Raw genomic sequence first — 26864 nt, forward strand, 5'->3', positions numbered from 1 at the left:
CAGAGGCGGGATTGTTTAAGGAGAGGCAGAAGCTCCAGATGGAGTTTGGGTTGGTGCCCACAAGGAAGGCAGTGGGGCAGTTGTGGAGGGCCAGGGGGCAGAATGGGATTGGATCCGGTGGGGTTGAATGGGGTGTTTGAGGTGTTCTATAGGGGTTCTATAAGAGTTCTATAGGAGGCTTTATGAATGGGAATCCCTGGCTGAGGGAGAGGGAATGCGAGATTTTGTGGACGGGCTGCATTACTCCAGGGTGGAGGAGGGTCTGGAAGATGGGCTGGGGGCGCCCATTGGATTGGTGGAGGTACTGGAGGGTATGTAGGGAATGCAGACGGAAAACCCCGCGTCTGAACGGTTTCCCAGTAGAGTTTTATAAAGAGTTTTTGGGTGACCTGGGGCCCCTGCTGGTGAGGGCATTTAATGAAGCGAGGGAGAAGGGTGAGCTCCCCCTGCAATGTTGGCGCAGGCCTCAATATCGCTGCTCCTAAAGAAGGATAAGGAACTGGAGCTGTGTGGGTCATACCGTCCAGTATCGCTGTTGAATGTGGATGTCAAGTTGCTGGCTAAGATTCTGGCCTTGCAGATTGAGGACCGTGTGCCAGAGGTGATAGGGGAGGACCAGACAGGATTCGTAAAAGGGAAGCACATTTCGGCCAATATCCGGCACCTGCTAAGTGTCATAATGATACCCAGGAGGGACGAAATGTGGAGGTGGCGGTTGTGATAGACATGGAGAGGCCCTTTGATCGGGTAGAGTGGGAGTATTTGCGGGAGGTACTAGGATGGTTCGGGTTTGAGCAGAGGTTTGTAGATTGGATTCAATTGCTGTACTTGAGCGTCAGAATGAATCGGGTGAGTTTGGGCTACTTTAGGTTGTACCGGGGGCGAGGCAGGGATGTCTGCTCTCCCCATTGCTTTTCGCCTTGTCGATGGAGCCACTGGTGATGACACTTCGAGCATCCTGGGGTTGGAAATGGACAACCTGCTGTTGTATATATTGGACACACTGGAAAGCATAGGGGTTATCATGGCCATTTTGGTGAAACTCGGTCAGTATTTGGGGTGCAAACTAAACATGGAGAAGCGGGAGGTCTTTCCGGATTCAGGCAGGGGACAGGTGAGGAGGTTGGGCAGGTTGCCATCTAATGTAGTGGGTGCAAGTTATAGGTATTTAGGTATCCAGGTGGTGAGGGGATGGGAGCAACTACACAAGTTGAATACGGCTCGGTTGGGGGAGCAAATGAAGGGCGAATTTAAAAGGTAAGATTTGCTTCCGTTGTCATTGGTGGGACGGGTGCAGCCCGTAAAGATTTTTTTTTTTAAATCTAGAGTATCCAATTCATTTTTTTCCAATTAAGGGGCAATTTAGCGTGGCCAATCCACCTACCCTGCACATCTTTGGGTTGTGGGGGGCAAAACCCACGCAGACACGGGGAGAATGTGCAAACACCACACAGACAGTAACCCAGGGCCGGGATCGAACCTGGGACCTCGGCGCTGTGAGGCAGTTGTGCTGTCCACTGCGCTACCGTGTTGCATGCAGTCCGTAAAGATGGCGTTGCTCCCTAGGTTTCTGTTTGCATTCCAGAACCTCCTGATTTTTATCCCCAAGGCCTTTTCAAGAAGGTTAACTCATTGATATTGGGATTTGTGTGTGCAGGGAAGGCCCCTTGGGTAAAGAAGATGCTGTTGAGCGAGGTCAGGGGGTGGTGGGGGGGGGGGGGTTAGCCAAATTTAATGAATTATTATTGGGCGGCAAATATAGCCATGGTAAGGAAGTGGGTAGTGGGGCAGGGGTCGGTTTGGGAGGGGATGGAGGAAGCCACGTGTAAAAGTACCAGTTTAGGAGCGTTGTTGACAGCTCCTCTGCTGTTCTCGCCGGCCAGGTACTCCACACGTCCGGTATCGGTGACGGCCCTGAGGATGTGGAGACAGTGGCAACAGCACCTGAGGCTTGAGGAAGCCTTGGTTTGGGCCCCGATCTGTGGGAATCATAGGTTCGCTCTGGGGAAACTGGACAGGGGGGGTTCAGGGTTGGCGGCGGGCAGTGATTGACTGGTTTGGAGATTTGTTTGTGGAGGGCAGCTTCCTGTGTTTGGAAAGACTGAGTATGAGTTGCCCAGTGGAAACGGGGGTTCTGATACTTACAGGTGCCGAACTACATGAGAAAGCAGGTGCCATCTTTTCCTGATCTGCCACCCCCAGGAGTGCAGGACAAGGTGCTGTTGAAAGAAGGGGTTGGAGAGGGCAGGGTGTCAGAGATATATAAGGAATTGATGGATTGTGAGGGCGCCCCGATATGAGTAGTTAAGCGAAAATGGGAGGAGGAGCTGGTGGGTGAGCTGGAGGCTGGGTTATGGGAGGAAGCTTTGAGAAGGGTGAATGGATCCTCCTCGTGCGGCAAGTTGAGTCTCATCCAATTTAAGGTCATCCTTGGGGCGCATATAACAGTGGCTAGAATGAGTAGGTTCTTTGAGGGGCTGGAGATAGGTGTGGGCGGTGTGTGGGGAGGCCCACGAACCATGTTCGCATGTTTTGAGCCTGCCCGAAGTTGCAGAGATTTTGACGAGGGTTCGCTGTCGTGATGTTGGAGGTAGAGGGGGGAGATGTGGTCCCGAGTTCCGAATTGGCAGTGTTGGAGTGTCGGAAGACCCAGAAGTCCAGAGGGTGAGAGAGGCCAATGTTCTGGCCTTTGCTTCTCTGGTAGCCCGGAGCCGGATCCTGTTGGGGTGTAGGGACTCGGAGCCTCGGAAGCATTATGGGTGAGCGACCTCGCGGATTTTCTTAAGCTGGAGAAAATTAAATTTGCCTTAAGGGGGACGATGGAAGGGTTTGGCCGGAGACGGAAACATTCATTGACTTCTTCCGGGGAGGGGGGATGGTGTGGGGGGGGGGGGGGGGGGGGGGGAGCGGTGGTGTTTAGGGTTAACAAGAAAATCTGGAGGCAGAGAGGGTGGAGGTATGGTAGGGAGGGTTGAGGTTGATGGATATTTATTGAGTTATGCTGTGTTCTGTTTGTTATTTGTTGGATATCTTTTTTATCTTGGTTGTGGTTTTATTTGATGTTTATTTATAAATGCCTTAATAAAAAATATATTTTTAAAATATCATCAAGTTGTCACTTTAACAATGTTATAGGAGAATCCCAAAGTGTATCATGGAGTTTACCTGACCCACAACTTTTACTAGATTGTGGTATGGGGAACACATGCCCACTCTACAGGTGTGGTACAGCAGAAATGGAAAAGTATTTTTTAAAGCAAAACAGTGTTTATTCTATGAACTCAAGTTCACCTTTTTAAAACATACAGTGAACATCTTAGCAACCAAGGGGCTGGTTTAGCTCACCAGGCTAAACCGCTGGCTTTTAAAGCAGACCAAGCAGGCCAGCAGCACGGTTCGATTCCCGTACCAGCCTCCCTGGACAGGCGCCGGAATGTGGTGACTAGGGGCTTTTCACAGTAACTTCATTGAAGCCTACTCGTGACAATAAGCGATTTTCATTTTCATTTCATCAACTCAAATACACCCCCCCCCCCCCCCCAAAGAATACAACATTCCAAGTGATACTCAAACTTCCACAAGACTTAAAAACACCTTTTAACAGAAGCACATCAGGTTCAAATTCACTACTGCAAGCATTTATAATTCTGAATTCACCAAATGATCAAGAGATAGTCTTTTCATGGCAGAGAGAATAACAGTACACCTGCTTTGCCTGGCTTCAACTCCAACACTGAAACGAAACCAAAAACACACAGACACACCCAAGCATTTCTCAAAGTGAAACTAAAAGCTGACAGACAGCCCAGCTCCACCCACACTCTGACATCACTGCAGTAATAATCACCCATTTCTTAAAGGTACTCTCACATGACAATAATAATATAGTAACTTCATTGAAGCCTACTTGTGACACTAAGCGATTATTATTATTATTTTCTCCTTTGTAGTTTAGCTGATAACGATCGATGAGTTGACCCACCTTTTATAGATACCTTCAACTAAATAGAAGCACGCCCTTAGTAACCTTCCACTGAAATGAACATGCCCATTGGTATTTGCTTTATCTCCATATCCAAGTCACAGCTCGAAAATCAGAAAATCCACATAACTGTTAGAGTGAGAGCAATTTCCCTCCAACATGAAAAAAGTGCTGAGTGCATTGCACCCGACTCACTGTCAGCAATGCGGAACTTCAAACGAACTAAGGAAATTAATTTGTATCTTCATTGGCTGATGCAGTCTTTGCGATAATGAGCCCCGTTTCTGCTCAGATTTTTCAGATATGTTTCTTAGTTATCTCCAAAACTCCGCAATTATTGACACTATGTTGGAGTCAGTCACGAGGGGAGTCCTGTCAGTGCTGATGATATACAAAAAGGTATCTTAAATTGACATGGCACCTCGAAACCTCAGGATGCCCAGACTGATTTCTTGCTATGAAGTACTTGTGAGGTTTAATCACAGTTGCAATGTAAGATAAGTAGCAACCAATTAGCATAGAGTGAGCTCTCACAGACAACAATGAGATAAATAACCATAGTGAGTGTGGTGATATGATTTGCATAGCTGTCTGCCATTGGGGCAGAACACCGGCTTACCATTGGCCCTGGTCGGTCATGTGCCTCTCGACCAATTGGTCGAGAGGCTGAGTTAACCACGTCTCCTTGCCGAGGTATAAATAGTCAAACGCCCGGCGGTCGTCCATTTTATTGTAGACAACCGCAGGGCTAAGTTCTAGTTTATTAAAACCTAACTTTTGTAAAGCAGCTCGTCTCTCGTGCAATTGATGGCACATCAGTGAGACGCTCCGGTTCGCCACCCGCTTTTCCCTGGGCGACATGCCCTCGCCGGCACTGGGATTCTCCGTTCCCGCCACCTGCCAATGGGGTTTCCCATTGTGGCCACCCCAAGCCACCAGGAAGCCAGTGGGCGTGGGTGTGCTGCCGGCGCAACGGAGAATCCCGCCTGTGGAGAATCCCCTGCATATCTTTATTAATAATGTTGGTTGAGGGACAAATATTTTCCAGAGCACGGACACACCTGGTCATTAACGAGTGACATTGGCTTAGGTCGAGACTCTCTCGAGTTCAGAAGAATGAGAGGAGATCTAATTCAGGTATATAAGATGATAAAAGGTCTTGACAAAGTAGAGGTGGAGCAGATGCTCCTTCTTGTGGGGCAATCTGGAACGAGAGGTCATAGTTTTAGGATAAGGGTTGCAGATTTAAAGCAGAGATGAGGAGAAATTAGTTCTCTCAAAGGGTCGTGAACCTGCGAAATTCACTACCCCAGAGGACGGTGCATGTTGGGACATTGAGTAAATTTCAGGAGAAAATAGACATATTTTTAATTAGTAATGGGTTGAAAGGTTACGGAGAATGGGCAGGAAAGTGGGGTTGAGGCCGAGAGCAGATCAGCCATGATCATATTGAATGGCGGAGCGGGCTCAGGGGGCAGAAATGCCTACGTCTATCCTGGAACAAAGAACAAAGAAAAATACAGCACAGGAACAGGCCCTTCGCCCCTCCAAGCCTGCGCCAACCATGCTGCCCGTCTAAACTAAAATCTTCTACACTTCCGGGGTCCGTATCCCTCTATTCCCATCCTATTCATGTATTTGTCAAGACGCCCCTTAAGAGTCACTATCATCCCTGCTTCCACCACCTCCTCCGGCAGCGGGTTCCAGACACCCACTAACCTCTGTGTAAAAAACTTGCCTTGTACATCGCCTCCAAACCTTGCCCCTCGCACCTTAAATCAATGCCCCCTAGTAATTGACCCCTTTACCCTGGGAAAAAGCATCTGACTATCCACTCTGTCTATGCCCCTCATAATTTTGTAGACTCTTTTTGACTACTAATTTTGTAGTTCTTATGTTCTTATGTTTTTTATACCCACTTGAGAGGCAGGCATGTAGCATCTTTTCCTAAAGAAATACACCTCCGACAGTGCATCATTCCCTCAGTACTGCGCTGGAATGTCAGCCTAGATTATGTGGTCGGGTTGCTTGAGCCTACTGACTCTGAGATGGAAGTGTTTACACTATGCCAGGGCAGAAACCTTATAAGGACATCCCTCAGCTTGTTAACAACAGAACACACAACCTTGCATGGATCCTCCACCACCTTTCTGTCTTGTGCTGCACTCGATTAATTCATCAGATTAAAACTCTACATCAATGTGTCTCTGTTAATTGGTCAGCGGGCATTGTCTGAGAGAAAACGGCATTTGATTTGATTTGAAAAATAGGAACAACGCTTAAAAGAAGTGACCAATTGTGAAGCAAATAGGTGTTCTTGACAGTGATACGGATGCAGGATCTAGCCCTGTCCTCCGCTGATTCACCTTTATTACTCCCCACAGGTGAGTCCGTATCATTCACAGTAAAAGTGCGTCAGGTGGAGGACTATCCTGTGGATATCTACTACTTGATGGACCTCTCGTTCTCTATGAATGATGATCTGCAAACCATCGGGGACCTTGGCACACAGATAGCCAATGAACTGAAGAAACTGACCAGCAAACTCCAGCTGGGCTTTGGAGCTTTTGTGGACAAGCCCCTTTCTCCATACATGTATATGACAACAGAAGAGGAAATTGCAGACCCCTGTCATAGGTAAGGAAGGAATGACTTGCATATATCTATACTTATGTTCTTTGAAATCATTGAAGAAAACTGTGTGGACCAGACAGATAGTGGCCTCCAACGAATCTCATATTAATGGTCAAAAACACCACCAGCTGAATAACTTTCTCGCTTGTTCAGAAATGAGACTTGCACACAAAAGGCTTGCTCCACTTCAATGCTGAGGGACTGCTGTATTGAGGCACCATCTTTCACTTGAGATTTTAGGCCAAGGCCCCATCTGTCCACTCAGGTGAACATAACAATCTGATAGCTCTACTTTGAAGTAGGAGTTAACTCGCTGTGTAATTCTCTCCCCACGTCTAGTGGTGCACGAAGGCAGAATTTTGTCCATTTCCATCGCAAGTAATTCTACCACCAAGGGTTTATATCTTGAGGGGCCCCACCCCACATTAAGCGTGGCTGAACAGGATCTCTCCCCCTCTTACCACCAGACATTGGTGTGTTTGGAAGGGTTTGCAGGTCGATACTCAACCTGTTTGACCACGTTATGAACCTTGACCATCAAGTCCAGGAATGGGATTCCAACCCGGAACTTCTAGCTTAGAGGCAGGGATGCTACCCACTGCACCACAAGATCACCGTTATCCCACTGTCCTGGCCAATAATTATCCCTCAACCAACATTGTTTAAAATAAACTTTTTTTTTTAAAGGGTTATCTAGTCATTATAGCATTGCTGTTTGTGGGAGAATTTTGATGTGCTCATTCAACATGCAAATTGGCTGTTGGGTTTCCTGTGTGACAACAGTGACTACATATCCAAAGAAACGTCATTAACTGTAAACTGGGGTTCTCAAGGGGTGGGGTCATGGGTGAATAAAAATGGGGGTCAGCAGCAAGGCCACAAGGGGTGGCTGTCAACGCCACCCCCATGGAGCTGGGAAGATTGCAGCGGAAGTGAGAGGAGCCCTTTAATGGTCGTCAGTTGACCAATGAGCCCTTCCACCCAGGAATTTCTTCCAGTGGAGGCAGGAAAGCATTGGGTATCAATCCCAATACCGACCCGCTAAATTCTCCGGACTGCCTGCCTCGTTCCTCACCCCCTGTGTAGAAGAAGGTTCGAGCCATTAACACCTGCACAGATGCAGCCTGCTGAGTATTTCTGACTTTATCGCAGATTTCCAACATCTGCAATATTTTTATTATTATACATAATTGCTTTACATTGATTGGAGACACCTTGTTCAGGACAGAGTCGAAGGAAATGTAATCAGCAACACGACAGAAAGGGTTGGAAACGCTCAACAGGTCGATGAGCCCTGGCAGGGGGAGGAGAGAATTATTGGTTTAGGTGTAGACTTGCTATTAGCTTGATGTGTAGCTTGTATTGTACTTGGGCTGGGAGAGCTCAGTATTTAAATAAAACAGAGGAGATGTCCCCTTCCCAGTATAATAGACCTCAGCACTGAGGAATACGAAGGACAAATTTAAGGAGGAGATAGATAGTTTTTTTATTAGTAGCGCGATGAAGGGTTATGGGGAGTGGGCAGAAAAGTGATGAGGCCGAGAGGAGATCAGCTATGATCGTATTGAGTGGCAAAGTGGGCTCAAGGGGCTGAATTGCCAATTCCTGCTGTTCGGGGCACCACGGTGGCACAGTGTCTAGCACTGCTGCCTCACAGCGCCAGGGGCCCGTGTTCAATTCCGACCTTGGGTGACTTTTGTGTGGAGTTTACACATTCTCCCTGTGTCTGCAAGGGTTTACTCCAGGTGCTCCGGTTTCCTCCCACAGTCCAAAGACATGCAGTTTAGGTGGATTGGCCATGTTAAATTGCCCCTTTGTGTCCAAAGATGTTCAGGTTAGGTGGGGTTATGGGGATATGGTGAGGGAGTGGGCCTGGTTGGGTTGCTCCTTTGGAGGGTCGGTGCATACTTGATAGGCCAAATGGCCTCCTTCTGCATTGGAAGGATTCTATGCATTATGCTCATATTATGCTCTTTGGTTAACAGGCAGACTTTTGTGAAATGGAATGACTTGAGACACTGTGATTATGCTTCTTTGAACAGCGAAGGTTAAGCTGAAATTTAGCGATGTTCAAAATTATGAAAGTATTTTGACAGAGGAGGATGAGGAGGGACTGTTTACAGTCCCAGAGGGCACAGAGTTAAGATAATTGCCAAAAGAAAACGGAGAAATGAAGACAATCATTTTTAACCCAACAAGTAATTACAATTTGCAATGTGCTGTCTAAAAGGCCTGGGAAAACCGGGCTCAATCGTAAGTTTAAAATGGGAATGGATAGATACTTAGAAAAGTTGTCAGGGATTAGGAAAAGGAGCTAGGGTGTGACACTAATTGGATAACTCTTCAAAGAAACAGCACGGACACAATGAACTAAATGGCCTTCTTATACGTTGTTAACTTTGAAGCAGAAATTACAATTCAAGACCAATACTTATTGAGATTTTTGCGAATTTTTTAAGGGTTCCTACATCATGTGCACCGATGTTTGGATATATAAATGTGCTCAAACTGACAGAAGAAGTGAGCAAGTTTAATGACGAAGTAACCAAACAGAAGGTCTCAAGAAACCGCGACACGCCGGAAGGGGGAATGGATGCCATACTTCAGGCTGCAGTGTGCAATGTGAGTAGAGCTCTAAGCCGTCTGCTGGAACTCCTGCTTGAAGCAGGTTATCAGAGGGAAGCACCTGCACTGTAGAGCACTTCCATTAATAGTTCTTGCAGGGCAGTGGTTAGCACTGCTGCCCACAGTGCCAGGGACCCGGATTCAGTTCCGGCCGTGGGTGACTGTGCACGTTTTCTCTGTGTGTGCGTGGGTTTCCTCCCGGTGCTCCAGTTTCCTCCCACAGTCCAAAGATGTGCAAGTTAGGTGGATTGGCCATGCTAAATTGCCCCTTAGTGTCCAAAGGTTGGATGGGGTTATGCGGATGGGGAGGGGAGTGGACCTGTGTAGGACGCTCTTTCGGAGGGTCGGTGCAGAATTGATGGCCTCTTTCTACACTGTAGGGATATGTCCCAGCTTTCACTATTCCCCCTCTCCTGCTCCCGATATCATGTGTGTGAGCAGCATTCAACAATCAATTCCCAATTCTGGGCAGACCCATAAAGGAGGCCACCTACATGTAGAATTTGAACAAAATGACAATACAGAAACAGGCTGTTCACCAGTCTTGTTTGTTATTTAACCCTCACATTTGGGTGTCACGGTGTCACAGTGGTTAGCACTGCTGCCTCACAGCGGCAGTGACCCAGGTTCAATTCTGGCCTCGGGTGACTATCTGCGTGGAGTTTGTACATTTTCCTGTGGGTTTACTCCGGGTGCTCCGGTTTCCTCCCACAGTCCAAAGAAGTGCAGGTTAATTGCATTGGCCATGATAGATTGCTCCTTAGTGTCCAAAAGGTTGAGAGGGGTTGTGGCGATAGGGTAGGGACATGGCCTGGGTGGGGTGATCTTTCAGAGTGTCGGTGTGGACTCGATGGGCCAAATGGCCTCCGACTACACTGTCGGGATTCTATGTGCTCTTGTCCAAATCAGATGGGCGCCATCTGCTTGAGTATTGGCAGTCCCAATATTGGCACTCTGTTTGGTAACACTGGCGGTCATTTAGAGTGTCGCAGTCCGCGAGATTCAATTTCCATCTGACATCCACATTAAAATGAACTATTATCGGGCATATAAAGCAAAGCTGATTTCTTTTGGCTTTTGTATCCCAGAGTCCTGAGGCCAATATTAGCAACCTAACAGGAACGCCCAATAGAAGTGAGCCCGCTCTGCTCCTGGGATTGACCCTGGAACTCAGCATGCGTGGTGGTGCCTTTGACTATGATATCATCGAGGAGACCAGGATTCATAAGTCCGCAAATAGGCCCTAATCCCATCAGGGCAGCGGGTAGAATTTAAAATCATCAAATCCAAGCATTGCAGAAGGAGGTCATTTGGCCCATAGAGTCTGCACCAACTATCCAGAAGAACACTCGACCTGGACCCAATCCCTTGCCCAATGAAATTAATTCAATTAAATAAATGAAAATTTTTTCTCCATAATGATGGCCGTGACAACTATTATCCATTGTTGTAAAAATGTAATCTTGAAGGGTCTCTGTCGTCCTTACCCAGTCTTGCCTACATGTGACTCCAGGTCCACAGCAACGCGTTTGACACTTAACCATCCTTCAAAATGGCTTAGCAAGCCACTCAGTTTGAGGGCAATTAGGGATGAGCAATAAATATTGGCTCAGCCACCAACACCCACATCCCGTGTGAGAAAAAAGAGAAGAAATAAACCTTTCCCCCCCCCCAAATACCTCAGCAACTTCCTGGTTCATGAGGAACTGAGAAGGAAACTGTTTGTGGTTTCATGGAGAATGGCCTAGCACTCAGTTGCAGATGGCTAGGCGGCATATGTTGCGGCCTTGTCATTGAAGCCACATCCTGCAATTTATTTTTAAAATTGTGTAAATTGAGTGTCTTTCCAACAAAAAGGAAATAGTCCTTCTAGCCCTAGAAATTGGGCTTGAATCCAGCCTATACTGATGCCAATGACGTTGAATACCACTAGACAATGATTCCATCAGGCCTGAATGTGGTCGATGAGGAGAAGATCTGTATATTGGCAGTGTGGGGAGTGGAAGGGGTCCGCCTCCTTTCCACTTTGTCACACTGTTTTTCCAGCAGATCAGGTTATCTCATCCCTGGCTCAAAGGGGACTGGTAAAGGTGAAAGAGCCATGAGTAGTGAAAACAAATCAAAGAAATATGAATATAGGAGTAGACCATTTCGCCCCTCGAGCCTGTATACACCATGTTAGACCACTATTACACAGTCTCCATTACTTAAGTGCTGCTGATAAAGGAAACATGAAATATTTTTGTCTTGCACTCATCAGGACACTTTGCGAGAATACCAATACAAGGGGGAAGCAACCATTTTTATTGTATAAGAGAGTGCTCATTGGTTAGCAAGTGAACTGTTGATTGGTCGAGGCGTTGCCGTGGCTAATGCACCAGTTGATAGTGACTATCAGTTAACTGCCAAGCAATGTTTGGAATTTGAACCAGGCACTGACTGGTCAAGGCATTGCCCTGGGGAATGGATTAGCGAATGGCCATCACTTGTTTTGTTTCGCTAAAACAGGTGCAATGTGTGTAGATTAACTTTCTGTCTGCAAAAACAGTGCCCTGTGTATTAATATATGTAACTTTCAGCACTGGAAAGTGTTCCACAATACAAGCACGACTGACAATCCTAAATTACCTGTCAGCGTAATTTTTAACACATGGAGGATTATTTAGCAAATGGTGTCAAATCGTGGAATCACATCTAATGTTGAACACTGTGTTTTGAGTTTTACAACCAAGGTCTGGTTGGGTACGGTCTGCACCTTGCCCATTGCGAACAATGGCTGGGACATGCTGTTTGATATAATCTGCATTGTAAATTCTATGATCTATGATCTATCTGCCAGTCTTTGGGCCATGCAGCCTACATACCTGGCAGATTGCTGGCACTGAAATTCTGTTTTTTTGTTGTTCTTCAGAACTTTTTCCAATTAAAAGGCAATTCAGGATGGCCAATCTACCCTACACATCTTTTGGTTGTGGGGGTGAGACCCACACAGACATGGGGAGAATGTGCAAACTCCATCCAGTCAGTGACCCGAGTCCGGGACCGAATCTGGGTCCTCGGTGCCATGGAGCAACATTGCTAACCACTGCGCTACTACGCTGCCCTGGCACTGATATTCATACACCACATTACTCATTTGTGTGATAGGCAGAGTGTCCTTTTGGCTTGACGGCAGACTCCTGTTAGTGGCCAAACACAATAAGTGACAGCCATTTGCCGATTCATTCCTCAGGATAAAAAGAGGTCAAGCTACCTTGTTTAAATTTCAAACAATGCTTGGCAGTCAACTGTCAGTCACCATCATCTGGTGCATTCTCCATGGTAACACCTCTACCAATCGGAATCCACTTGCACACCAATCAGCATACAATTTTCTCATACAATACAAGTTGATTTCCCCTTAAACTGGTGGTGTCCTGATGGATGGAAGACAAATGGCTTTGACATGTTTCTTTTTTCAGCAATACGAAGTTCTGTACTACCAAAAGACTATCTCCATTATCCTCCTTGGGTTCTTATTCCCACCTATCTTATGTAACAGAAACCCATCAATGTCTTTTAATTATTTGAAATGGGGCAGATTTGATGAGTGGCGGTGAAACTGCATACATTCTTTGAGCACTTATTTCACAGGTGTGAGACGTTCAGATCTTTAAGGTTTTCAATGAACACAGTAATATATGTTCTATTTACTATATTTTGGTCATTTCACTGTGTGTAAGGACACCTTTAAAGTCTCCCTTTAAATTGTTCTAATAAATCCTTTATTTGTTTCAGGATGACATCGGTTGGCGTAACGATGCCACACACATGTTGGTCTTTGTCACTGACGCCGACTCGCACTTGGCACTGGACGGGAGGCTGGCCGGAATCACTCGCCCCAATGATGGGCAGTGCCACCTAGGTCTGGACAACCAGTACAACGCCTCCACCATCTTGGTAGGCTCTTACGGCAATATGGTTCTAGCGACATGAGGGTGTGAAATGAGAATAGGTCATTGGTCCCCTCCCTTCCCTGCACCCACCATGCCATCCCCCACCCCAACCCAGCCATTTCACTGACTCGCCAGCCCTGCCACGGTGGAACCTGTGGCTGGGGTTTGGGGGGGGGGGGGGGGGGGGAGAAATGAGGATTTGTGGCGTTGGAGATGAAATGTTTCCATCCTTGCCTCTGAGTAAGTTAGTTGTGGCTTTGAATGGCACCCCAGTGCAACGTTATACGATGCATTCTACTGGATGAGGTGTTAAGCAAGGCCCCACCTGCCTCCTCAGGAGTTTTAGCACTATTGTCCACTGGTGTCCACACCTGAGAAGAAACAGATGCCCTGGTAAATTGTGTCACTGCCATTTGTCATTAACTGAATAATCAGCCAATGGGGTAACGCAGGGCCTGCCTGCTTTCCCATCAGCATGGGAAGGTTGTCAGGGTGGCAGGGAGCCAATAACAGCAGTGTGTGGGCAGGGCTTTTGAAGGGACAGGTTCATCTGATGTACCAGCCTCCCTGGACAGGGGCTGGAATGTGGCAACTAGGGGCTTTTCACAGTAACTTCATTGAAGCCCACTCGTTACAATAAGCGATTTTCATTTTCATTTCATTTCATCTGATATCTGAAAACAAATCCAACTTGCAAACTGGTCATCATTCTAATCTCTTAAGATTCAGTCGTGAGATATTAAAATTAAACCATTGCTAAAGAGATGAGCTTGTTCGGTCAGACTTATCGGTCTCACACCAAGAGTGCAGAGTTGGGAAATTCCCAACTGAAATAAGAACAGCCTTCACTCTTCACACGAACTCACCCCTCCACACACTCCCCATTGCCTCATCCATGTCACTTCATGCCCCCACCCACCCCACGGTTATTCATAGCCTCCATGCCAACCTATGCCAGATTAGTGCTCCCCCACCCATCACCCTTTGATCGAACAACCTCCCATGCCAACTCACCTGGGTTCCAGATTGGGCAGACCTCTGGGCCCATGCCGAGAAGAAATGAATGAAAATCCTTAACTGTCTATTGATGAATTCACTGAAAATTATATTCTCTTTGATTTAAAAAAAAACCCGTTCACTGCATTTAACTTAATACAACTACTTAATTCCTTCTAAAAAATAAGCAATTGTACTGTTGGCCCCACATTAAAAGCACTTTGAGGTGTCAATCAAACTGTGAACTGACAGGGATTCCCTCTGTGATATTGATAGGTTGTGCAAGCAATCATGCAGCACAGATCCTGCAATGATAATCCTCAGGCTTATGTCAACAGACAGAATGAAATAGAAAGAATAGTGGTCGACATGCTTTTTTGAAATAAAGGGCAGGGAATTTAAACTCCTTAAACTTTTGACAGTTTGACAGCTATCTTCACAGTTCCATTGACAGCTTAAGAGTTCCAAAGAGTTTATCCACTTTTTAAAGTACATTCTTGTCTACTTTTAACAATACAAAAGCATACTTGACCGCTCCCAAAGCTGCCCATGAAACTATGCAGAAGGTTGACTTACCTCCCCAAAGCTGGCAGCTTGAGATCTTCTCCTAAAAAGTCGAAAGCAAGGCGGGCTTTGGGTGCCCACTGGTGGAAATTGGATGTGACTGAAACATGCACATTTACTTCCATGAGCCACATATGCACAAAATATAACTCATCCTCATTTTCTTCCTTACACCCACTCCCTGAAAATGGTGGGGGCAATGTTTTCAGGCGGGACTTCGGGATTCAGGCTTTTTGGCTACGACAGGGTCCTACCTTCACAAGAATTCAAGTGTCTAGAATCAATGTCCAACTCTCATCTCCGCATGTTTTATATTTCAGGATTATCCATCACTTGCGTTGCTGATTGAAAAACTTACAGAGAACAACATCTTCCTGTTCTTTGCAGTAACTGACCCGGTGAAAAATATATACAAGGTAGGCTTTAGAAAAGTGAAAGTCCATCAGGCAAACAAGCCCTGACATCCGAGAGACCGATAGATGTTCCTGATTCCATCGCCAGTTCTGTTAATGGATACACGTTCTTTTCTGTCACAGAAATGGAGGTCGCTAGATTACAATAGGAGATGTCCACGGAGCTGACTCGGTTCAGATATGTAATTGCGCAAAATCATTTAGGCTCTCAGGGTTTCTCCTGGTTTATTTATTGCTTTCAGGTCTTCTTATTTTCCTCTTTTGAGTGACCACAGACTAATCCAAGACAAGTGGATAAGTGAAATTGGATATATTACAAAGTAATGGTATGTACAATGCTCTACAGATTCCATCCAGATCTGCAGCCGACCTTTATAATACAGATTATTAGAGTCCCATGGGCTCCCTGCCCCTCAGTGGTAAAATCGTACTCAACAAGGCTCATGGGGAGGCTAATTGCTTCTACCCCATAGGTCTTGTGCGGGTTCTTCCACCCTTCATTCATTTTCCTTTACAATCAACTGTCCTCAATGTTATGGGCCAGGGTTTAGAGAACCCCAAAGTGCATCATGGGGTTCATCTGACCCACAACTTTAACTAGATTGTGGTGTGGGGAGCACACGGCCCACTCTACATGTGTGGTACAGCAGACAAGGAAAAGTATTTTTCAAAGCAAAACAATGTTTATTCTATGAACTCAAGTTAACCCTTTTAAAACATACAGTGAACACCTTAGCAACCATTAATTCAAATACAGCCCCCAAGACTACAACACAAAGTAATCATTTAAGCTTTCCTTTTAATATCCATAAGAACTTAAAAACAAAACCTTCAACAGAAGCACCTCAGGTTTAACTTCACTACTGCGAACAGTTACCAAGTTGAAATCAGCAAATGAACATTCATAAACTGGCAGAGATTCACACACATCCTGCTGTGATTGCAGCTTCTCCAAAACTAAAATGAAACTAAACCCATCCTGCAGCAAAAAGCATAAAGCGAAAGTAAAAAGCTGACAGACTGCCCAGCGCCACCCACTCTCTGACATCACTGCAGTAATAAACAACCATTTCCTAAAGGTACTCTCACTACAGATATTTATATACACAGCCATTTATAAACACCTATTTCTTAAAGGTACTCTAATACATGACACCTCCCCTCAAGAAAAGAAAATAAACCATCAACTTCAAGATGGTTTAAGTTTTCACCTTTTCACTATCCTTTAAGAAATGCACATAGTAAATATATATTTTCGTTTCACAAAACAACACACGCAAACAGGTATAATAATATAGTCCTTTTTGTTTTGTTCTTCTTCCTCCAACTGGAACTGCTTCAGTTCATCACATTCATGACAAAGCATCGGCTATCACATTTTCTTGTCCTGCCACATGTACTATTTTTAAATGAAATGACAGTAACAATAATCTCCAGAGAAACAGCCTTGCATTGTTCTTCCGGAATCGGTCCAAAAACGTCAAAGGATTATGATCAGTATATATAATGGTGTCAGATGGATTGCTGGTCACATAAATGTGAAAATGTTACAAAGCCAGCACCAAACTCAAAGTCTCCTTCACAATCATTGAATACTTTTTCTGGTGAGAATTCAATTTCTTTGAAAAATAACCAATAGGCCTCTCTAGCCATTTGTCGTCGTCTTGTAGAAGCACCTCACCTACATCCACATCACTTGCATCAACAGCCACTTTGAATGGTTTGGTATAATTTGGGATGACTAACACAGGAGCAGTGGTTAACACAGCCTTCAGGCCATCAAATGCCTGTTGACACTCCATTGTCCACTGGAATTTGTTACGCTTCTTGAGCCAGTCCGTCAGTGGAGCGACCACACTGCTAAAATCCCGTACAAATTTCCGGTAAAATCCACTCATACCAAGAAATGGCATTATTTCCCGTCATGTCGAGGGTATCAGAAACTCCCAAATAACTTTTGTTTCACATTCCGTGGGACCTTTCAACCCTGTCCAATTGTATGGCCGAGGAAAGTGACTTGGACTTTTCCAAATTCACTTTTAGCTAGGTTTACCACCAAACCCGCCTCCTGAAGTCAATCGAGTAACTCCATCAGATGTTTTAAATGTTCTTTCCATGTCTGGCTGAAAATTACCAGATCGTCGATGTATACCGCACAATTGGGTAATCCTGAAACGACTTTGTTAGTTAAATGTGGCTGGGCGTTTTTCATGTCAAATGGCATAAATTTGAATTGGTATATACCATCTGGAGTCACAAAAGCTGAAATCTCGTTTGCCCTTTCGGATAAAGGTACCTGCCAGTAACCTTTAAGTAAATCCAATTTGGAAATTAAAGCTGATTGTCCCACTTTCTCAATGCAATCGTCCAGACGTAGGATAGGATAAGAGTCCGTTCTTGTAACTGCATTGACCTTTCTATAGTCCACACACAACCATGGGAACCGTCTGGTTTAGGTACCATCACTATGGGTGAGCTCCATTGGCTGCAACCCACTTCAATTATGCCATTTTAAGCATACTCTCAATCTCTTTGTTAACCTGTGCCAATTTTAAAGGATCAAGTCAATATGGATGTGTTTGATTGGAACAGCATTTCCCATATCTACATCATGTATAGCCACTTCCCAATTTATCTCTACAAACTTGCCCATGTGATATCAATAACTCTCAGGTCAGTCCATTTTTCCTCTGGAAGGTAACTCAACAATTTATCCCAATTTTTAAGAACATCCTCATTTTCCAATTTAATTTGAGGTATGTCAAATTCACAGTCATCAGGATTTGGTTCATCACTTTGAGTTAGAATCATTAAAACCTCCTTTTTGTCTCCTTCCCTTTCAAAGTACCTTTTAAGCATATTCACATGACACACTCGGTGAGTCTTCCTTCTATCTGGTGTTTTTACCATGTAATTCACCTCACTTAATTTCCTTCCAATCTGATAAGGTCCACAAAACCTAGCTTTTAAAGGTTCACCTACCACTGGTAATAATACTAAAACTTTATCTCCACTGGCAAAACTACGAACTTTGGATTTCTTGTCCGCCACCCGTTTCATCACATTTTGTGCAACTTTCAAATGTTGTCTAGCCAATTCACCTGCTCTATTCAATCGTTCCCTAAAATTTGACACCTAATCGAATAATGTAATTTCTGATTTCTCACTCACCAATTATTCCTTAATCAATTTAAGTGGTCCTCTTACCTCATGACCAAAAATTAGTTCAAAAGGATTGAATTTGGTTGACTCATTAGGTGCATCCCTAATTGCGAACAGTATGAATGGAATTCCATTATCCCAATCCTCTGGATAATTGTGACAATAAGCCCTCAACATTGTCTTTAATGTCTGCTGCCACCTTTCTAACACTCCCTGCGATTCTGGATGGTACGCAGTTGATTTAAATTGTTTTATTCCTAAGCTATCCATAACTTCTTTGAATAACCTTGAGGTAAAATTTGATCCTTGATCCGATTGTATTTCTGTGGGTAGTCCATTAGGTGAAGAATTTAAATAACTCTTCCACAATCTTTTATATTACGTACTGGAATGGCCTCTAGAAACCTAGTAGACACACCCATTATAGTCAAAAGATATTGATTCCCACTTTTCATTTTAGGAAGCGATCCTACGCAATCAATTAGGACCCTTGTAAAAGGTTCCTCAAATGCTGGAATGGGTATTAAGGGCACTGGTTTTATCACTGCTTCCCTATAACTTGACATGTGTGACATGATTGACAAAATTTAAGAACATCTTTATGTAGTCCAAGCCAATAAAAATGTTTTTGTATTTTAGTTTGAGTTTCCCTTATTCCCAAATGACCTCCCACTGCCACCTCATGTGCAACTCGCAACACCTCCTTTCTATACCTTACCGGCAATACTACCTGATGAACTTCTGCCCATTTTTCATCCGCCTGCATATGTAAAGGTCTCCATTTTCTCATCAAGACATCACTTTTACGGTAATAACATTCTGGCACACACTCAGATTCTCTTCCGTATATGCTTTCTGATACATCCATTTCATTTCTACATCTTTCTGTTGTAACTCCGCCAATTTTCCTGAACTAAAAATATCCGCCTCATCCTCCACCTGTTCTTGTTCTTTTTCAACCATCTGATCAAAAATAGTTTCTGATAATTGCACTTCAACTTCATCTTCACGCTTTGATTTATCTTCTTGTCTTAACCTGTGACTTTGCGACCTTCTTACTACACAATACAGAAAAATCCCAGGATATACGTCCTTCAACACTTCAGTTGTCTGATTTTCCACTGGCTTATCCACCACAGTAGGCATCACTCCCACCTGCGATCCAGCTATATCATTACCCAAGATAAACTGTTTTCCTGGACAAGATAGTTTCTCTATTACTCCTGCTACCACTTCACCACTCTTCATTGGACTTTCCACCTTACCTTATATAATGGAACACTACTCCTCTCCCCCTGAATTCCACATATTACTACCTTTTCTGGCAACATTATTCCCAAACTACATAGCTCCTTCTCTCTTACCATTAAAGATTGACGAGCTCCCGTATCTCTTAAAATTGTGACTTCTTTACCTGCTCCTGATACACATGAGTAAACTTTATCCACAAAAGTAAATTCTTGAAAGACATTTGGCACCTTCTTATCAATCACCTCTTGAATAGTCTATACAATCTTTTGCACCTCCTTCGTTTCACTGGGATTTCCTTTACCCCTTCAACAAACCCCACTGTCTTATCCTGTTTTACCACATCAGCCTTCCCAATGCTTTTCTTCAACCATCAACACTGTGACTTTTCCTGGCTTAGATTATTACAGTGAAATAATTTGAAACTTTTCATTTCTTTTCCACCCTCCTGAATTTCATTTTTAATCTGAGGTATACACTCCTTATTATCACCCATCAGGCCAGCTTTACCTTTACTACTTGAGTATTTCTCATGTCCCCAGTTTCTATCCCTCACCGGCTGAAACTGATGTCGGAAACCAAGCTTTGATTAATGAACTAATTCATAATTATCTGCCATTTCTGCTGCTAATCGCACAGTTTTAACCCTCTGCTCTTCCACATGAGTTCTCACTACATCAGGAATTGACTTTTTAAACTCCTCCAAAAGTATAATTTCTCTGAGAGCTTCATACGTTTGGTCTATTTTCAAAGCCCTTCTCCACCGATCAAAATTACTCTGTTTGAGCCTTTCAAACTCCATGTATGTTTGACCAAAGTCTTTCCTTAAATTTCTAAACCTTTGTTTGTAGGCTTCAGGATCTAGTTCATATGCACCTAAGATGGATTTTTTCACCTCCTCATACGTCCCAGATACCTCCTCCAGTAGTGATGCAAACACTTCACTAGCCCTACCTATCAGCTTTGTTTGAATCAGTAATACCCACATGTCCTGTGGCCATTTCATTTGTTTAGCTACCTTCTCAAATGAAAAGAAAAAGGCTTCTACCTCCTTCTCATCAAGCCTTGGCAATGCTTGGACATATTTAATTAGATCCCCACTAAGCCTTCGACTATGACGCTCTTTCTCACTATCCTAATGACTATCATCCAACTGTACGTTTCCCTTTACGCCTGCCAATTCTAACTGACTGTCATGTTGCATGGCCATTTTCTGAAGTTCAAACTCTCTCTCTTTATCTTTTTCCCTGATCAGTATATCCCTTTCTCTTTCTTTTTCCTCTCTATCTCTTTTGTGTTCAAGCTGCTTTAATTCTTTCTCATGGTCCATTTGTTTAATTTGTAACTGAATTTTTGCCATTTCCAATGAGTCACACTGTATCTCAGGCAATTTTAAATGCTTAGCAACCGCCGTAATTACCTCATCTTTTCACATTTTGTCAGGTAATGTTAAGTGCAATGTTTTTGCCAAATCTAACAGTCTGCTTTTAGTCTCTGTCCGTAAGGTACTGCGTGTGACCGTCTCCACCCCAAAAACATCAGAGCTTCTGAAAGAGCCATCATCCACAAAACACTCCCTACTTAAACTGAAATACCACACCTGAAAGCAACCACAATATGATCACCCCTCACTGTCTTTAAGTTCACTAAGCTAAACCAATAGATAGACTGTTATCCCCCTCGAGCACCCAGTTTGTTATGGGCCAGGGTTTAGAGAACCCCAAAGTGTATCATGGAGTTCACCTGACCCACAACTTTTAATAGATTATGGTAGAGGGAGCACACGGCTCACTCTACAGGTGTGGTACAGCAGGAATGGAAAAGTATTTTTTCAAGCAAAACAATGTTTATTCTATGAACTCAAGTTAACCTTTTTAAAACATACAGTAAACATCTTAGCAACCATTAATTCAAATACAACCCCCAAGACTACAACACAAAGTAATCATATAAGCTTTCCTTTTAACATCCATAAGAACTTAAAAACAAAACCTTAAACAGAAGCACCTCAGGTTTAACTTCACTACTGCGAACAGTTACCAAGTTGAAATCAGCAAATGAATATTCATAAGCTTGCAGAGATTCACACACATCCTGCTGTGATTGGAGCTTCTCCAAATCTAAAGTGAAACTAAACTCACCCTGCAGCAAAAAGCCTAAAGCGAAAGTAAAAAGCTGACAGACAGCCCAGCTCCACCCACTCTCTGACATCACTGCAGTAATAAACACCCATTTCTTAAAGGTACTCTCACATGACATCAAGTAAGAATTATCTGTCCCACACCCAGGCCATTTCCATGCACCAGACCCCACTCCCATGCCATGCGAGTGGACTGGCCCATTCCCAGTCTATGCCAGTGGACCGGCCCACTCCCAGGCTGTGCCACTGGACCGGCCCACTCCCAGGCCATGCCAGTGGATCCGCCCACTCCCAGGCCATGCCAGTGGATCCGCCCACTCCCGGGCCGAGCCAGTGGACCGGCCCACTCCCAGGTTGTGCCACTGGAAAATGCCCACTCCCAGGCTGTGCCAGTGGACCGGCCCACTCCCAGGCTGTGCCAGTGGACCGGCCTAGTCCCAGGTCATGCCAGTGGACCGGCCCACTCCCAGGTCATGCCAGTGGACCGACCCACTCCCAGGCTGTGCCACAGGACCGGCCCACTCCTAGGCTGTGCCACAGGACCGGCCCACTCCTAGGCTGTGCCAGTGGATCCGCCCACTCTCAGGCCCTGCCACTGGACCGGCCCACTCCCAGGCTGTGCCAGTGGACCGGCCCACTCCCAGGCTGTGCCAGTGGACCGACCCACTCCCAGGCTGTGCCACTGGACCGGCCCACCCCCAGGCTGTGCCACTGGACCGGCCCACTCCCAGGCCATGCCAGTGGACCAGCCCACTCCCAGGCCGTGTCAGTGGACCAGCCCACTCCCAGGCCGTGCCAGTGGACTCGCCCACTCCCAGGCCGTGCCAGTGGACTCGCCCACTCCCAGGCCATGCGAGTGGACTGGCCCATTCCCAGGCCATGCCAGTGGACCAGCCCACTCCCAGGCCATGCCAGTGGACCAGCCCACTCCCAGGCCATGCCAGTGGACCAGCCCACTCCCAGGCCGAGCCAGTGTACCGACCCACTCCCAGGCCTTGCCAATGGACCGGCCCACTCCCAGCCTGTCCCACTGGACCGGCCCACTCCCAGGCCCTGCCAGTGGACCTGCCCACTCCCAGCCTGTCCCACTGGACCGGCCCACTCCCAGGCTGTGCGACTGGACCGGCCCACTCCCAGGCTATGCCAGTGGACCGGCCCACTCCCAGGCTGTGCCAGTGGACCGGCCCACTCCCAGGCCATGCCAGTGGATCCGCCCACTCCCGGGCCGAGCCAGTGGACCGACCCACTCCTGGGCCGAGCCAGTGGACCGACCCACTCCTGGGCCGAGCCAGTGGACCGACCCACTCCCAGGCCGTGCCAGTGGACCGGCCCACTCCCAGGCCATGCCAGTTGACCGGTCCGCTCCCAGGACATGCCAGTGTACCGACCCACTCCCAGGCTGTGCCACTGGACCAGCCCACTCCCAGGCTGTGCCAGTGGACCGGCACACTCCCAGACCCTGCCAGTGGACCGGCCCACTCCCAGGCCATGCCACTGGGCTGCTCACTCCCAGGCCATGTCAGTGGACCAGCCCACTCCCAGGCCCTGCCAATGAACCGGCCCACTCCCAGGCTGTGCCACTGGACCGGCCCACTCTCAGGCTGTGCCAGTGGACCAGCCCACTCCCAGGCCATTCCAGTGGATCCGCCCACTCCCGGGCCGAGCCAGTGTACCGACCCACTCCCAGGCCCAGCCAGTGGACCGGCCCACTCCCAGGCCATGCCAGTGGACCGGCCCACTCCCAGGCCATGCCAGTGGACAGCTCACTCCCAGGCCCTGCCAGTGGACCGGCCCACTCCCAGGTTGTGCCACTGGACCGGCCCACTCCCAGGCCCTGCCTGTGGACCGGCCCACTCTCAGGCTGTGCCACTGGACAGGCCCAATCCCAGGCTGTGCCAGTGGACCGACCCACTCCTAGGCTGTGCCAGTGGACCGGCCCACTCCCAGGCCATGCCACTGGATCCGCCCACTCCCAGGCCGAGCCAGTGTACCGACCCACTCCCACGCCCTGCCAGTGGACCGGCCCACTCCCAGGCTGTGCCACTGGACCGGCCCACTCCCAGGCCCTGCCAATGGACCGGCCCACTCCCAGGCTGTGCCACTGGACCGGCCCACTCCCAGGCCATGCCAGTGGATCCGCCCACTCCCGGGCCGAGCCAGTGTACCGACCCACTCCCAGGCCCTGCCAGTGGACCGGCCCACTCCCAGGCCATGCCAGTGGACCGGTCCACTTCCAGGCTGTGCCACTGGACCGGCCCACTCCCAGGCTGTGCCACTGGACCGGCCCACTCCCAGGCCATGCCAGTGGACTGGCCCACTCTCACGCTGTGCCAGTGGACTGGCCCACTCCCAAGCTGTGCCACTAGACCGCCCACTCTCAGGCCCTGCCAGTGGACCGGCCCACTTTCAGGCCGTGCCAGTGGACTGGCCCACTCCCAGGCCGAGCCAGTGCACAGGCCCACTCCCAGGCCGTGCCAGTGGACTGGCCCACTCCCAGGCCATGCCAGTGGACCGGCCCACTCCCAGGCCATGCCAGTGTACAGGCCCACTCCCAGGCTGTGCCAGTGTACAGGCCCACTCCCAGGCAGTGCCAGTCACAGAAGGAAAAAACAGTAAAATGGAGAAATAAGAATGCTGGCCCAAACTGTTTTTTCTTTCTTGGGTGTAAAGGCCCATGACCAGACCTCTCCCATTTACCAGTCTACTAACCAGTAACTTCACCTAGCAGAAGTCCCGCTGGACAGTGATCACAATAATTGCTCTCTAAAGTGTAAGAAATTTTGAGAATCCCCATTTGTTATGTAACTGCGCAGTCTGGAGGTGATTTGGAAAGTGACACTAAATCGTTGATCAGTTCACTTCCTGCCTCTCAGCACTTCCAGGATCTCCTGGTTCCTTGATCAATGGAAGTAATTTTCTAGATTATTCTTCCTGCCCATCCCCTGACCACAGGTACCATCTTTGGGGATTTGGGAAACATTTTACCTCACAGAAGGTTCGGACCAATGTCCAGTATTCTTATTTCTCCACTTTACTGTTTTTTCTTTTATATTTTTGGTTAAGAGCATGTCCACCCCCATTCTCCACCAGTTCTCTTCCTACGACAGATCTTGCTCTCCTCCCCTCCCACCCATTCTTTGTTTTCAATTTCCTGGCCTGCTGACTTCTTTTACCACGACTTTGGCAGCTCAGCCCATAATCTCCGGTATTCACGTACAAAACCTCTCTGCCTCTCGCCACTTAATTCCTCTAATTTAAAAGCTACATAAAACTCTCTTCAAACCAGCTTTTGGTCACCTGTCCTGAATTTGTCCTGTCCTTTTTGACTCATGTCAGATTTCTATTGGTCTGATGCTCCAATGAAACATATTGGGAAGTTTTCCTATGTAAAGGACGCTATATCAACGTCAGTTGCAGTTATTAAAAGTCTCAGGCTGGGATTTTCCATGCCCGATCGAGTCAGGCGCATCCCATGCAGCGACTGGAAAATACCCCAAGGTTCTGTTCCCAACCAGCTGTGTCAATCTAGATGTAAAATGTCCCCTCCCTTCGTAAATGGTGGACCACGTTTCCCACCTTCGTATGTCAGGAACTAATTCTAATAAATTTACATCTAGTTTTTGAGGCCCACGCTGGAATCATTCCCCCACGTCAAATTAGGTCTCACGCTGTTGGTTCACAACTGTCGTTGAAGGGTGTGGACCTGTCAGCCTGAACTTCCAGGAGAACTTGGAAGTGCGTGCACAGAATTTAGCACAGCGCTCGCGAGGATCCCAATGCAGGGAAGGGGCCTTGTAGGTACTGGGTTGGGCAGGTGCGAGGGGGAGGAGGTCAGATGCAGATTTTCACAGCGGCGTGTTCATGGTTGGCTTGTGATATTGTGGCAAGAGCAGAGGTGCAAAGGGGTCCCAGCTGGTGGTGGTGGTGGAGGGGGGGCATTTTGCCTTGCAATTGGCAAAGCATTTCAAAATTGCCCATTATCCCACAGTTCAGTATCAGCTCCATTGCCGTGCTTGGAGTCTGGCTCCTAAAGCGATGAAGTAAGACTAATTCCTGAGAGTATCAATGATGGCTCCTGCAGTGTTAACCCTCGTACGCAGAATGCAAAATCAATTAAGTCTTATGAGGCTGCACAACCATTGGGCAACTGGGCAAGTTTGAGGGTCTTCTTGCAACAGGTTGGCATGGATCACATACTGAGGGTGGCACTCAGAACACCCAGCATTGTAGTTAATTCCGCATGGAACATTAACCCTCATAAGTCCAAGTAAACCACTCAGCCTGGAAGTGCAGGTTAGGCTAATGTTAGCAGTTGTGCTGAGAGCATTGGATGGCATTGAGTGGCTGAAGTTGCCACCATTCTGTCACGTGGTGTGGAGCAGATGTGGGTCGCGTTTTGGTCAGGCACTAAACAAACTGAAGACTGGGCATCCATTTGGTGGTCAGGGCTTTCCAGGAGCTTCTGGTCACCTGACGGGTGCTAGCTCTACGCAGGGGCGCCCTTCAATGTAGCCCCTGGATTACTGAACATCTGTGGTCATGGTGGGCTGGGCGAATCAGATTCCACCACGCCAGCTATCTGATGTTAAACCCCTCCCTGCGCATTTTGTGAACAATATCCTGTACAATATGATGGGAAAAGCCGCTACACCACTTTACTAACTTTACTTACGGGAATTGAACCGTGCTGCTGGCTTGCCTTGGTCTGCTATAAAACCCAGCGATTTAGCCCAGTGTGCTAAACCAGCCCCCCAATATTCCGCCTTCAGTAACTGCAGCAAACCAGAAAAGCTGGACCTAAAAATAGCCACTCAATCTCTACTCTCCGCAATGTCACGACAACCGCCCACTTCAGTGAAGGTTCTATCATTCCCAGAGCTGATATTTTAAGGGTGAATTAATTTTCCGTTTATCCCTTGAGTTTGATTAGAAACCTGATCACAGTTGTATCATTTACCACAAATGGAGGCTCTGCTTAGACTCTCTATTTGACTGGGTGGGTGCAGCACGAACAATTCTGTTGGCAAACACTTGAATAGTGCAGAAAAAATGGAGCAGTTATAGTAGGGGATTTCAAGTACATTAATATTAACTGAGATCAAAACACTAAAGGGTTTAGAATTTAGAATAAAGGGCAGAATTCTTCACATGCGTTCAGAAAAATT

At 46.8% G+C, this 26864-nt stretch overlaps 1 protein-coding gene across 1 annotated transcript in view; it reads left to right on the top strand.

Moving 5' to 3' along the window:
• LOC119954226 (integrin beta-3-like) overlaps positions 1-26864 on the top strand; it is a 177193-nt gene that overhangs the window by 67973 nt on the left and 82356 nt on the right. Inside the window, exons 4-7 of the mRNA XM_038779286.1 lie at positions 6367-6619; positions 9076-9238; positions 13019-13180; positions 15057-15152. Of these exons, the coding sequence (XP_038635214.1) occupies positions 6367-6619; positions 9076-9238; positions 13019-13180; positions 15057-15152 (674 nt within the window). The remainder of the gene's footprint in view (positions 1-6366; positions 6620-9075; positions 9239-13018; positions 13181-15056; positions 15153-26864) is intronic.

Source organism: Scyliorhinus canicula, chromosome 19, assembly GCF_902713615.1.
Source record: "Scyliorhinus canicula chromosome 19, sScyCan1.1, whole genome shotgun sequence".
In the NCBI taxonomy this organism is placed as follows: Eukaryota; Metazoa; Chordata; class Chondrichthyes; order Carcharhiniformes; family Scyliorhinidae; genus Scyliorhinus; species Scyliorhinus canicula.